A 14,157-nucleotide genomic window follows, 5' to 3' on the forward strand; every position below is an offset into this window, starting at 1 on the left:
TAACATCCATAAATATTAGGCTTGAAAAATATTTATTTAATTGTCAAACTGGCAGTGTACTACCTGTAGTAGCATTTTAATTTACCTGAGATATGAAAAGCAAGTGTCGGGACAGAGCCGCCGGGTGGGCGTCAAACACGATACTGTAAACAACACTCAGCTGATCCTGGCCAGGGGGGGACGACACTAGACCACTCCCTCACCATTGAAAAGCTGGAATCACTTTTAAACGACAAAATGCCACTAACAATATCTGAGGATCACAGACATCAACTGTCCTTATTGATAACACAAGAGACACAAGTAGTAAAGGAATTTTGTCGATTAGCAACCCAGTTTTTGAAGCAAGGGGTCAACCCCAGAATTTTTGGCTCGGCAGCAAATAAACTTGGTGTTCAACCATTACAGGTAAATACGTTTTCAGGTATGAGTGAAGAACATAGTGGGGGCATTATCCCATGTTAATTAAAAACATAGTGGGGGAAATTTTTTCGTCCGGAACAAGATTTGGCAATACTGGTAAGGGTGAGGAGACTGTTAGAACCAGAAATAAATTATGGAATTAAAAAAAAATTGGATACTACTTGCATGATACTGAACACAAAAATAGAAGCAAGAATGCACAGAACCTATTAGAACCTGACTTAACCATACCTAACTTCTTAACCTGTGCATTGTCTTCAATTTTCTCGCTATCACCCAAACAACACCGCTAGAAAAATTAGCAAACTTAATCCAATATACAGTGTGAAACACACACCCGACGAGATCGTCGTTCATTTTTTTGACATGTAAACAAAAAACACGGACGCTCCCGCATAGCAGACAATGTGAACCAAAACTTAGTTACAACAGGAGATCTGACGACACCATAACTAATGTAAATATTTTATTTATCATGCCCTGTTCACTAACGAGTAACTTATGATTGAAGGATAGGCTAACAAAAAAAAAATTACTACAATGTTGTCGCTTTGATTTTATTACTCAGTATCATTGCACCTGAAAATTTGGTGCAATTTTATAAAATCCTTTTGGTGCTAACTGCCTTCTCCACGTTTACTGACAAGGATTTAATTTTTTTTTTCTCCTGAATAGTTTTCTTAGCGCCTCTCCCCCATGTCATTCTTGGCCTACCACTAACTCTCCTTCCCTGCACATTTACTCATGGATCTTCTCCATTCACTCCACATGCTCACACCACCTTGGCCTACCTCTGTTTATTTTCATTTCATATTGCTAAAGTTTGCTTTTGTCATCATCTTTCACTGACCATGTTTCACTGCCACACATCACAATTCTCATGTCAGTTGCATTGTTTCCTTTCATACAGAAGGAAGGTTCTCATGCTCTCAGTAAAGGCAGCAAACTTCATACTGTACTAGGAATACCGCACAGTGCTGTACTGTACATTATATGTCTCTGGACACTATGGCATCATCAACAGTGAGGAGCCAAGCCAGAACATTGTTAGTAAAGATCTCTTTCCTGTACAGTTTTGTCCTGCATTTTTATAATTTCTAGCATTGCAATTAGTGACTAAACATACTGCATCTTGATGACAGTAAGGTATTTTTATAGTAAACCTCCTCAATAACAGACTTCTCGGTGCAGTACTGGATATTCCCAAGAACAGAAGTCTTTTTGTCCAGTATAGCACAATTAGTGAAATCAGCCAAACATCACTTCATTTACACATTATACAATAATAAGTTCTTTCGCTATATATATTGTGCTCAGAGGGTACTTGTAAGCATATAAACCACTTTGTGATTTTCAGGTGGAAGATGCCATCCGAGCGCTTGTTTTTCTTCTGTCACACTGTACGCAAGCAGCTGCCTCTAAGATGGAGTTCCAAGACATCACTACTTCATTAGGGTTTACTAAGGATGCAGTAAAGGTGCTGACAGATGCCTACACTGACAATGAAACAGATATAAAGGAGTACCTTAAAACAATGGGAGTTCAGGTAATTTACAAAACTTTCTTTTTGTTAATATTGCAATAGATGAAATAGCTATACTGTACAGGTATCTCCCCTGGCTCAGATAAATGAATACTTCACTAATGTGTGTGTATTTGTGCCAATATCATTACAAGTTCATTTGGATGAGTTATATGAATATGTGCACATAAAATTCTATTTTAATTATCTTCATGATTATACTATTTTCAGACACCACACTACCGAAATTTGGAATGGAGATTTGACATCCTTGTTGGCTCTAGAACGCTTACTCACATTGCTGAACCACTTGTTACACTGCAGCTCTCTTTAGATGAAAACACTGCCCGAAGTAAGTTAATAAAGTTATAATAATTTGGAACCTCTATATATTGAAATGATTCCCCCTTTCCTACCACTCAATGCAAATTTCATTTGCATGTCATTTTCCTAGACTAATGATCATTGTTCATAGTGGACAGATGGTAGTGGAGGAAACATGACTCGGAGATGGAGCTATATTCCTTATATTTCGTCACAAGTCTTGTGACGAAACTTCAGGAATAAACCTCATCTCTGACTTGTGTTTCCTTCACTACTACATTTACTAGACTAAATATTGCACTTGATGGTCCAGAACAACAGAAACTTCTGGACAGTGAGCTCTGTCATAACACTTAACTCTTTCTCCCCATCCAAGTTCATTATTGTATAACCTCATCACTCAATATACTGTATAAGAAACATACACTTTATGGAGAGTTCATAATGGCAGCACTATTAAGAATAATGTTAACCAAATAAATTTTTAAAAGTGACATCCAGTAGTGAAGGGGTTTAAAATTTTCTTTCCTGACAGTAATACAGTATTATAAATTTTACTGACAGTATTAATTATGAATTCTCATACTTTTTAGGCTTCCAAGCTGGAGAAAGTGGTACTGGCATTGAAGAACGATCAGAGTGTGTCAAATTACTTCTACAGACAGATCCCAACAATCTAGTTCACATGACAAACGTACTGGAGGAGGCACTACACGAAGCTCGCACTCACCACTCTCGTCGTATCCATAGACACCTTAAATAGTTTATACTAATTCATACCATTTAGCTATGGTAATTCATATAAATGTACCAGCTGTGAATGTCTTATCAACTAATAACTGCAGAGTATTTAATGATAATTTGTAAATTAAATGTTTGACATGCAACTTTGTACGGTATTTTAATTCTTCTTAAATCATGTTGTATGGTATATATATCCTTTCCAAAAATAATATATTTTTTCTTCATACAATGCCTTTACTAAACAGCAATAGATTTTATAACTTAATTTTTTATCATATTTCTGAAAAAATGTAAACATAATTTTTTATATCATATTAATTGTTGCAATCAAGCAAACTGTACTATAGTGATAAATAATACATAAGTCCTTATACTTCATATGTTTGTACAGTAATTGAGATTACTGTACAGTAAAACTTTTAATATTCAGAATCCTCAGGACCAAGGACATGCTGGTGTCTCTGAGCATTACTTAATGAACCAATTTTGACACCTGCTAATAATAATTTTTTTTCAGTGATATTGATCTGGAGGCTGATGTACACCCACTAAAAAATTATTCGGCACCCTTGGCTCTGTTACCCCCCGCAACAATCACTGGTACAGAAGCAGTGATTACGTGGCGTGGTGGGTACCCCTGTACTTTCACACACACACACATACAGAGAGAGAGACAGGGGTACCCACCACACCACGTAATCACAGCTTCTGTACCAGTGATTGTTGCGGGGGGTAACAGAGCCAAGGGTGCCGAATAATTTTTTAGCGGGTGATCTTTTAATCATTTCATTTTGACTACTGTAATATACTCATATATTGCAGTGTCTGTAATTTAGGCTGTAAAACTTTTTGTTTATCAACATCTTTGTTGGGAACTAAAGCTTTGAAAAACTTAAATAATTCTTCATTTTGAACCTTTATATATCTCAGACAGTTGAAGAACCAACATTGTTGTCTTTCATGAACACTTTTAATTTTTCATAAATTTCTATTGCACTGTTAAGACAATTTTCTTCCAATTCACTTCTTTGCCGACAGAAGTAGCAAATGTTTCTCTCTCACTATTTCAAGTCATCATTGTAGGATGTATTGTAGATTATACAACACAGTCTGTAAAACTTGTAATTTTAAATGTTAAGACAAATGCTGGAGAAAGACTGCAGGTTATGTTAACGCAACAGTACAGTATCATAAACAATTGTACTGCTTTCTTAAAACGTAGTGGATATTTTGCTGTGATCAGCTAAGTTCCTACAGTGAGTGCGCTTTGATTGGCCAAGTACGTTCTGCTTAATATGACGGGAGGTCTGCCGCACAGCTAGGAAGGTTTCTTTGGTCGGTCAGGTACTATTAGGTTCTATTAAATGTCGCCTCTTTTACAATAAGTTTCTGTGACGCCAGAGTCACGGTCGAATATAGTTCTCACATTGTTCGCCAGTAATGGACGATTAGGCAATCGGAGTACGCTCGCAGTAAAATAGCGTTAGCAGAAACTTACCGGTCACAGCAAAATATCCACTGCCTTCTTAAAAATGGATTTATATTGGAAGGTCCTTTACAATTGTGATTTTTTGAGAATTACAGTTTGTTAAGTGTCAAATTTTAAAGACTTAATTGTAATACTAAAATGAATAAATGTAATGTTAATAAAGAATTCATTAAGTTACCAGTCTCTTCATAATTTACATCCCATCATTTCATAATTATACATTAGTGAAAAATTAATTACTTTCATCAGACTACTGTTCATACTTAATTTGGTCGTTGATGTAGTATTGGGAGTTGTTGCCGATCCTGGTAAGTGGCAGACTACAGTACAAAAATTTAACAATCCATACTTTTATACATGAGCCAATACTGATCATGGTGCAGTACAGTAGGGAACAATTATCATAGGTGCATACAGTATAGGGTATTTTTCAACTATTTTGTGTAGAAACAGTACATGTAATTTACTTAAATTTTTTTTTTTTTACTCATTTACATGCACACACAACACAATCATGCATACAAAGAAGTGCAAAAAGAAATGATTATCATATGGTACAGTTGGACTACAGTATATAGGGCTCCAGGCTATCTGACCAGTCTAGTATTCTAAATTATGCATATCTTCCCCCCTGGGGGGTTTTCAACCATCATTTTGCTGAAAAATTCCTTCCCAAAACAATATTAAAGTTAACAGTATCCATTTACACTGTATCCATTTACTTTTACTGTAGCAGATGAATCTTGAGGTGGATGATGATTGGGGGGCTACTTTCAATACCTATATTGTACTGAACAAAATTCACACTTATATTGGGCTCATTCCATGACAAATCATGCAGTGGTCAACACCACACCTTCATAGATTTTGCCTAAATTTGGTGTATAGCGAAGTCTATGGTAGCAAACTCCAAATTAATCAGAGTTACGGTTCAAAAAGTTATGCTCCCCCTCTTTTTGGAGGGGGACAGAAAATTTAAAATTTCAAACTGCTGTAGCTCAGCCCCAAATTGAGATAAAATGAGTAAAGTGCATATGAAATGTAATTTTAGACCTAACAAACTAACAATGGTAAAGAAAATGTTTAAAATTAAAAGAAAAAAGTTATGCCACATTCTTACATTTGAGGGGGTTCTGACCCTCTTGTAATAATATATGAAGAGAAAAACATGTGTGTTTGCACATTAAGGACTATATATCTGGTTTAAAATATTACTTTACACTTAAAATGCAATAATTTTCAAGAAATTGTTTAATATCCATTTCACTTCTGATATACAGTATAGGTTGTATATACAGTGCATCCTCGTATTACGTCATTCCACTTAAAATTGTTTCGGTACTAATTCGCCAAACTTTAAGAGACCAAAAATTCGTTAAAAGGTCCCGGGGATCCGAGAGGCGTAAGCGTGACCAGACAAGCTGGTGATCGCCGTGAAAGTAGTCCATGATACCACGCAAAACAACGTAGTATCGGATCCCCAGGACCTTTTAGCAGGTGCAATCTTCTTTCGTTTTTCACTAATTTTTGTTAATTACTATTATAATTATTATATTTTCACCCCAGGCGTGATGTGGGTCATTGGCCTGTGCACTGATATGCTAATCCATAAAATATAAATAGATAAAATAAAATAAAAAGTAAGGTACACACATAGCATATTCGACTTTAGAGCGTCCTCAGGAACAGAAGCCATTCATAACCTAGGAACCCCCTGTATAGTTAAGTATTCTGTCATTTTTTATATATTTATATATGAAAAGATAAGTCTATATTTTAAGAAATGCATAAAAAGGTGATTTAAAACTTACAGGAACAGTGTACAGTAATTGACTTTTTTAAATATTATAAATACCTTTAATTACCTTCGTATGAAATTTGAACAAAATCCACAAGATCATGTGCTGTTGGTTACCTTCCCTTATATTAAAAGTCTTTTCATCTCCATCATAATTCTGGAAATGATGACATTGAAAGCTCCATATTTTGATCTATGATTCATCTAGTTTCACCACAGGAAAACAAGCAAACAATTTACTCTAAGGTGTAGTGTAGTTCCATCACAAAATGGCGAACACAAGCGTTAAGTTATCTTCTTGACTACATGAAGCAGTTAATGAGCTGATTAGTAGCCAGGAAAAAAAAGTAAAGAATATATTTAGATAATGTGGTGTTAAGTGTGACTTTAGCACTTAATAGCAATGTTAGCCAGAATCTTCGATCCCCAGAACTTTCCTTTACCTGGAAAAAGAATTTAGCACTTTCGGAGGGTGAAAAATTTCTCCGTTCTGGGCATTCAATAAATTTCGAAATTGTATCATGAGCTGACACGTGTGAGCAGCTTGGGTTGGTTAAACCAGAGTGCTTATGAGCTCAATTGGCTATTATTACTGTCATGTGACCGCATGGGATGCCTATGATTGGGTGATGTATTTTGTAACCTATCTCCTTAAACTCCTAGCATCCTGACACTCTTGAACCTTGTCACCTACCACTGTACTGGTTTTGGTAACTCCTCACTGCTGTTTTTGCATATAATGTGTGTTGTGCAGTACTGTACCAACATATAATCAATAAGAATATAAGTAAAATGATGTTAAAACGTCTTATCTACTTAACTCTTAAACCAACTGCGAAATGTTTAATAACACATAGTATCCTCAGACCAATCTTAAAGTTTGTACTTGTTTCAATCCCAACTGGATTCCTTATATAAGTCTAATTTGAAAGTTCTAAGTCGCCAAGGGTAAAAGGACAACCACGAGGCTTCTTGGTGTTCTTGCTTGACATATGATGAGTTTGGTCCTTCATAGTGACGAAAATTGTCTCCATCAATTTCAGAAGCTTTAAAAGAAAAATATTTTTATTACAATTAATAATACACGTCAAAGTTTTTCCAGAAACTGCTAACACGTACAGCATAAATTATGTAAATATACACTGCTTAGCTACAGTGGTCAATACCAACACTAAAATTATGGTACAGAATGAGATCTTTACAAGGGGTTAAATCATACACTCACAAAGTTAACTTCTCTTCAAAACATACATGTCTAATCCCAATTAGTGAATCACAAGTTAGTGAATTTTTAAAATCGCCATAAGTTAAAACAAGCACTCACAACAGTGAGTGGCATTTAAAGCCTCCATATGTGATAGATAGCCAAAATTCATTTGTCATTCCACACACTCTTTTTTGAGTGTAGCAGACCATAAATGATATCTACCTTGTTTCGTATTGGTATGTGAACCATTTCATAAACACAGTAAAAAGCCTAATATGTAAGGAAATGTCTAGCTCCTCGGATGGGTACATTTTATTAGGGCATCCATATCAACGAGGAGGCACAATGTGTTCAAAACAACAGCCAGCATATTGCACTAACACAGATTGGCTTATTTAGCTCATGATAAATTAATTATACTTATGATAGACTTGTGTAACGAAGATGTGACCGACCGCCAAGCAGCTAACAAGTCGATCATTGGCAAAGAGGATAAAGTAAGGTTCAGATTTTAGAAACTTTCAAAGCCACAACGATTTTTGTGTTCCCAAGTCTGGCGTGCGTATGTATGTGGCATGGATGGATGGCCTTGTGCAATGACAGATAAAGTGGATGATGTAGAGTGTTCAGTGTACCTCTGGCAGCGAAGTGGATATGAACATAGACTCCACTTCCTTTCTTAGGAATTTCATTATCACACCGGAAAGATTTAACATTGAGTAAAAAGGGAAAGAGCTTTGATCCTTCATTTTTCCCAATTTTCTATAAATAAATAAATACTGTTCTGTGGCTGTCAACTGCAGTTTAACCTCTGTAGCAATTGTCATGGAGTCACAATGGCTTGCGGCTAGTATAATCCACCTTAATTATTCATATTATGCTCACCGTCCACAAAACATGGCTGAAACCAATGGAGTTACCCATAGGGGCTGCTCCTAGTGAGAGGTACCATTCATTTTCTCTCTCTGCCTGAAGTGTCCTCCAGTAATGTAAATTTCAGGTTATGCTATAACCTGTATGAGTAGCCATAAGTCAGATATACCTACCGTGAGCTGAAGCATTCAAGATGTATTGAGGATATTTTGAAAGCTTCGTCTATCTTTGTGTGAAGTGTAAATAGTGTCAAGACGATGTTATGAGGGCCAAGCAAGCAGCTGATTTTGGGGTCGCAGAAGTTACGAGATGACAATTCGAAACTGAAGTTGTATTTCCTTGATTTACAGACCTCAGAAAATCCAATGAGTGTATTGAAATTATTGTCAATTTTGTATTTTAGAAACTCATTTATCTTGAGGGAATAAGCTGTCAATTGTAGTAACGCTGAAGTGTAATATTATATTCCTGCAGAACGGATGTTGTGGTTTGTGACTGCCGACAATGTATTACCATTCTGTGTACTGGACATCGATTTAACTTGTTGCATTGCAAAACTCAAACACTGATTAGATTATAAAAGTTAATCTTAGAAAATATTATAAGCTCATAACCTGATTTTCACAAGCCAATGTGTACCGTAAATGAGATCGATAAATATGTCTATGAAATTCCGGGCTAAGTAACTCAGGGTACATAAAATGGGAGCGCGGAGTTTGAATCGGTCACTCTGAATGCTCTTCCCCTCGTCAACTAGGTATGTTGCTCTGTGTCTCACCGTCATATTCAGCGAATTTGACTTAGCTGAATTGTGTTGAATATTTCAGTGTTCCTGTTCACGCAATTGAAGTCTTATGCGTTAATGTAATTATGTCCATGCGCTCTCTGCTTCCTTGTACAAAATGTATTTTGTGTCATTTGTAATTTGATTCCATTTCATTCACTCCGAACACTCTTCCTCTTCATCAACCAGGCACTGTGTGGGTTGCTGGAACTGCTGGAGACGGTGACCAGTGGCCGATAGGATGTCTGACAAAGGATGTCTTTCATTCATTGGGATTAAGATCTTGAGTTGATGGTCCGACGAGAGTGGCCGTGTCCAGGAGACATGGGTCGAACCCAAGACGAGGCGGAACTTAGTCGCCGCACCACGAGTGTAAATGCCCGGCGTGTTGTGAATACAGGGGGGCCTCCCCCCAAATTCGCGGGGGTTAGATTCTCAAGATGGGGGGGGGGGTACATTTTTACTTGTGTACGAAGAAATGTATATTCTCTTTATGTGCTTGTCCTTAGGACAATTATTTATTTTACTTGTAGTATTGTATATATATACTGTATATATGTGTGTGTGTGTGTGTGTGTGTGTACACACAAAACACATACAAATAAATAATAATTGGAAAATACTCTCACAAATAATCAGAAATAAATTTATTAAAAATGTGAGTCTACCCTCAAGTCCGTGCTCTATTACAGAACTTTATTAATAAAGCACGGACTTGAGGGTAGACTGTCACATTTTTAATAAATTTGTTTCGGATTATTTGTGAGAGTATTTTCCAATTATTATTTATTTGTATGTGTTTTGTGTGTGTGTGTGTCTACACACATATATATACAATACAGGTAAAGGAAATTAATGTCTCTAGAACAAATGGCTCCCTGTCCCAGCCGCAAAAATGACGGCAACTTTAAAACTACCCACAGACATTCTTGGGTACATCCAGGGTGTCATCTGCGAATAACCGAGAACCGTAAAGTAAAAATCAGCGAACTTGGGGGGCCCCCTGTACAAAACACATGGCGTTCTTGGCTCAAACCGTGGTGTGGTAACATCTTGTATGTATCCGTAATTGTTGTCTCAGGTATCTTGACTTCCACCTGGTAAATGAATACCGATGTATCCTGTGATTTGAGGAGTGTAAAAAGGTATAAAATTGATAAGGAGAGGCAAGGATGTATCACTGACTCGTGATAACTGTGTGCATGCCAAAGTAACCTACACCCCAAGTGTTGAGTAATAATAACTACTGTACATGAATAATCTTGTGATGGGTGTTTGAGAAGTGTCATGAAGTGTTAGAATAAGTAGTAATGTAATTGAAGTGCGGATGACCAGTCCTTGTTGTGTCACTATCATAGAATGTTTCCAGTAACCTAAAGTATTTTTGACAGAACATTGGTCTTGTTGACGTGAACATTTGTGGCTGACGTAGAAGTGAGGCCAATTGGTCTTTGGAGTGTCTCGGTGTTTAGCCAAGTCTTGAGTGAAACCCAAGGGGTGATTTATAGGTGTATGTTCTGATAAAGTGTCAGGTATTCAACTTTATTTTAAATAAACTTTCTTAATTGTATGTTGGGGTTATCATTCTCCTACAGTATTTACCTTTGTTTCTTCCCCATACCTTGATACCATTAAATACAAACAAACCCACATGCCCCAGACCTCGCCACGTTGCATTCACCTGTGTAAGAGGTTACAGGCTATCTGTATAAGAAGTAAAAAACTAAGACACAGATAACAGAAAGAATTAAATAAAGATAGAAAGAATAAAAAAAAAGACTAACAACTCACCCCCCTACACTATGGCACTCCATGCCAGATGTGTAGTTTAGATACGGAAACATTCACTAATGCCAGGAAATCTCTCAATCCTAGAATAGCTCTGCATCAATTATTTAACTAACAGGGATATAACTGTACTGTATCATAAAACTTTCACCCAATTATCTACAAGTTGTAACCTGTCCTCACCTCTATAGTCTTGAAGAGAGTTGTGAGAGTCTTGGGCTCTCCTTTGTGACAAAACACATGTAACTGGATCTTCTCATTTCCTCTCACTATCAGTTCTCTTCCAGCACGCATCAAATGATAATCTGAAAATTCAATACATTCCAATTGGAAAGCTGACAACAAAAATAATAACAACAATAATAAATGGTTCAATGTAAATTATAGCCCCCATAAACTGAAAGAATACAGAAGACATACTGCACTGTAAATGGATGACAATAATGATTATTATAGCAAAACAAAATATATTTTGTATTACAATTATATCTTTACAACAGAGTATGTATATGATAACCACTGAACAAATATACAATACAGGTACTGCAATGCACACAGCATGATGCTGTATTGTAAGATGAAGATGGTTTTATCATTACGTATACGTACTGTATAACCAGGTACAGTCTCACCCAAAAGATCGTTAACTCTCCCAGCCAGCTATTGCTGCACTGCCTGTTTCAGATGTTTGAAACTGTCTCAGTACCAACCAGAACATGAAACCGATACGAATGAATCTAAGGGTTCGAAGTAACAGACTCAAGATTATACATCTGAAGCAGGCAGTGCAGCAATAGCTGGCTGGGAGAGTTAACGATCTTTTGGGTGAGACTGTACCTCACATTTAATACAACACAATACTATGGAATAGAGAATCCTGTCACAATACTTACCATCAATATTTGCTTCATCACCCATTACAGATTCTTTTCTTAATTCTGGTTTGGAATTTCTATCAGCAATCGTATTGGGATCTGAAATACAGTAAAATATAAATTATAGTAGTATCATCAGAAACAAGTACTGGACTGTACAAAACTTAATATCTACAATAGATACAGTTTTCCCAAAGAGGCTATCACACTGGGCAAATTTCCACATTCCTCGGGAGAAAAACGGCAATACCGCCGTTCTCGGTCAAATTCTCCACCTGAAAACTGAGATCCAATAATTCATTAAAATAAATTATAAGGAAACAATTTTAAGTGATTTAAATACTGTACAAATATATTATCATAAGAATATTTGTTTTTTATAAATAGAAATGAAAATTACCAATAACATTTCATGAATTATTTGGACAAAGGAATCAGAACCTTCCCTTGTTGATAAAGTGAAGGAATGTTGTTGGATTTCAGACAACCATAATACAGTATCTCAAGAAAAGCTTAAAATGACAACACTTTTGGATGACCCACCATTTTTTTAATGCTTTGTTTCGAGCAAACGGCAATACACAAAAGATGGTACAACTGAGCATGTGAATGGAAGTTTTTTTTACCCATAACGGAAAAATGAGATCCAAGATCGGCTGTAATTATGCCCAGTGTGATACCCCTTTAATATACAGTACATATACTGCATTCTGCTGTTATTTTTATGATATTTATTAAGAAAATATGGTGCAGGGCCCAAATTTTGAAACAGGGTAGTAATATCAACAACATATACCTAGATTTTGCCAAGGCTTTTGATACCATACCCCATGAGAGGCTAATTTATTAAACTGGAAGGATACGGGATTCGGGGAAGTGTCCTAGCATGGATCGGAGACTTTCTCTATGACCACAAGCAGTGTGTGGTGATTAATGGCATGAAATCGTCATGTGTAACTGTGACAAGCACTCCTCCATACAAATGTTTGCAGACGATGCCAAGTTATTTAGGGAAATTAAGAACCAAACAGACGGTGAAGAGCTACAGAAAGCTCTCTATGAGCTTCAAGAATGGTAGAAGAAATGGCTCTAAGATTCAATGTCACGAAGTGCAAAAGGATGCACCTGGGTTGCACCAATAGTAAGGAGGTGTATTACATGTCCCAACAGGATGAAGAGACTGCATTAATAGAGACCAGATGCGAAAAGGACCTGGGTGTGTATGTTGAAAATGAACTTAAGTTCTCAGGCCGTGGTACGAAGGTGAATCGGGCAACCAAGTTATTAGGTCTTATAATGTCATTCAGATATCTCGACGGTTCGTCCCTCGTAACGATCTTCAAGAGTGAAGTGCTTCCCCATCTGGAGTACTGTCACCCCATCTGGTCCCCGAGATATACTAGAGACTGTCAGTTGATTGGAAATATCCTTCCTATTCTACGGAACCTCAGTTACCCAGAGAGATTGGAACGCCTGCAACTACCTAGCTTGTACTACAAACGGGCGAGGGGCGAGCCAATCAAAGTGTATTAACATCTCAGGGAGGTACTACTCGGTCCAACGTACATACCTGGCGCTGGCAGACGTCTGCCCCACAATGGGTCACAGGTCGAGGTTGAAGAAGCCACAAGTCTAGAAAACTGTGAGGGCAAACTTTTTCTGAGTGAGAGTTGTGAACTCTTGGAACAATCTACCAGAGAGTGTTGTGACGGCACCGAGTGTGAGCTCTTTCAAGACCAGAATTGACCAACGCCTAAATAGGTTTCGATATATTCAGGAGCCAGCGAATGCCCAGTACTTGCCAACAGTGCGTAAAAGAGACGTGACCGGTCGCCCAGGCGGCCAACGAGCCGATCAGTGGTGAAGAGGATAAAAGTAAAAGGTAGCAGTAAACTGACACCATCTCACCACCATTAGTTCTCCTTCACTGTTCACACAACAAAACATTCATTGACATCACCAACTTACCAATGCCTCGAATTACTTCTTCACATAAGACTGTGTTGAAACAAATCGAAATACTGAAGAAGACAAACAAAAATAACGCCGACGCGCGTCTCAACCAGTTTGTTATGACCGCCATCTTTGAACACTTTACCGACGAGCCTAATATAAATATGCAACAATACAGGACCTAATTACTTTAATACTGCTTTATTACGGTGGAGAAATTAAAAAAGCAGCAAATAACGGATTTTATTTAATTTACATCTCTAATAACGCATTTAATGATTTAAAGAACCGAGAACAGAAATTATGACAGGCCGAGTTTCCGTAGTGAGCACAGCTGGTGTGGCCACTGATAAATACCATTATACTATATTCGACTT

General features: G+C 37.1%; 2 protein-coding genes across 2 annotated transcripts in view; one reads left to right on the forward strand and one right to left on the reverse strand.

Moving 5' to 3' along the window:
- LOC121854416 (nuclear envelope integral membrane protein 2-like) overlaps positions 1–13,914 on the reverse strand; it is a 37,741-nt gene extending 23,827 nt beyond the window's left edge. Inside the window, 7 exon segments of the mRNA XM_042349086.1 lie at positions 655–712; positions 7,134–7,203; positions 7,205–7,346; positions 8,143–8,269; positions 11,136–11,257; positions 11,846–11,926; positions 13,796–13,914. Coding sequence (XP_042205020.1) covers positions 655–712; positions 7,134–7,203; positions 7,205–7,346; positions 8,143–8,269; positions 11,136–11,257; positions 11,846–11,926; positions 13,796–13,910 — 715 coding nt within the window. The 5' untranslated portion in view covers positions 13,911–13,914.
- LOC121854245 (COMM domain-containing protein 2-like) lies at positions 115–4,679 on the forward strand. Its single transcript, XM_042348774.1, has 4 exons — positions 115–408; positions 1,781–1,969; positions 2,177–2,297; positions 2,863–4,679. The coding sequence occupies exons 1-4, from the start codon at positions 238–240 to the stop codon at positions 3,030–3,032; spliced, it is 651 nt and encodes a 216-aa protein (XP_042204708.1). The 5' UTR covers positions 115–237; the 3' UTR covers positions 3,033–4,679.
- Positions 13,915–14,157: the final 243 nt, after the last annotated feature.

Source organism: Homarus americanus, unplaced genomic scaffold (assembly GCF_018991925.1).
Source record: "Homarus americanus isolate GMGI-L3 unplaced genomic scaffold, GMGI_Hamer_2.0 scaffold54443, whole genome shotgun sequence".
Lineage (NCBI taxonomy): Eukaryota > Metazoa > Arthropoda > Malacostraca > Decapoda > Nephropidae > Homarus > Homarus americanus.

Excerpts from the sequence above, each read along its gene's own strand:
- LOC121854245 (XM_042348774.1), top strand. The coding sequence starts at position 238 with ATGCCACTAACAATATCTGAGGATCACAGACATCAACTGTCCTTATTG. Across the intron at positions 409-1,780 it reads TTGGTGTTCAACCATTACAG|GTGGAAGATGCCATCCGAGC; the intron begins GTAAATACGTTT and ends TGTGATTTTCAG. Across the intron at positions 2,298-2,862 it reads AGATGAAAACACTGCCCGAA|GCTTCCAAGCTGGAGAAAGT; the intron begins GTAAGTTAATAA and ends CATACTTTTTAG.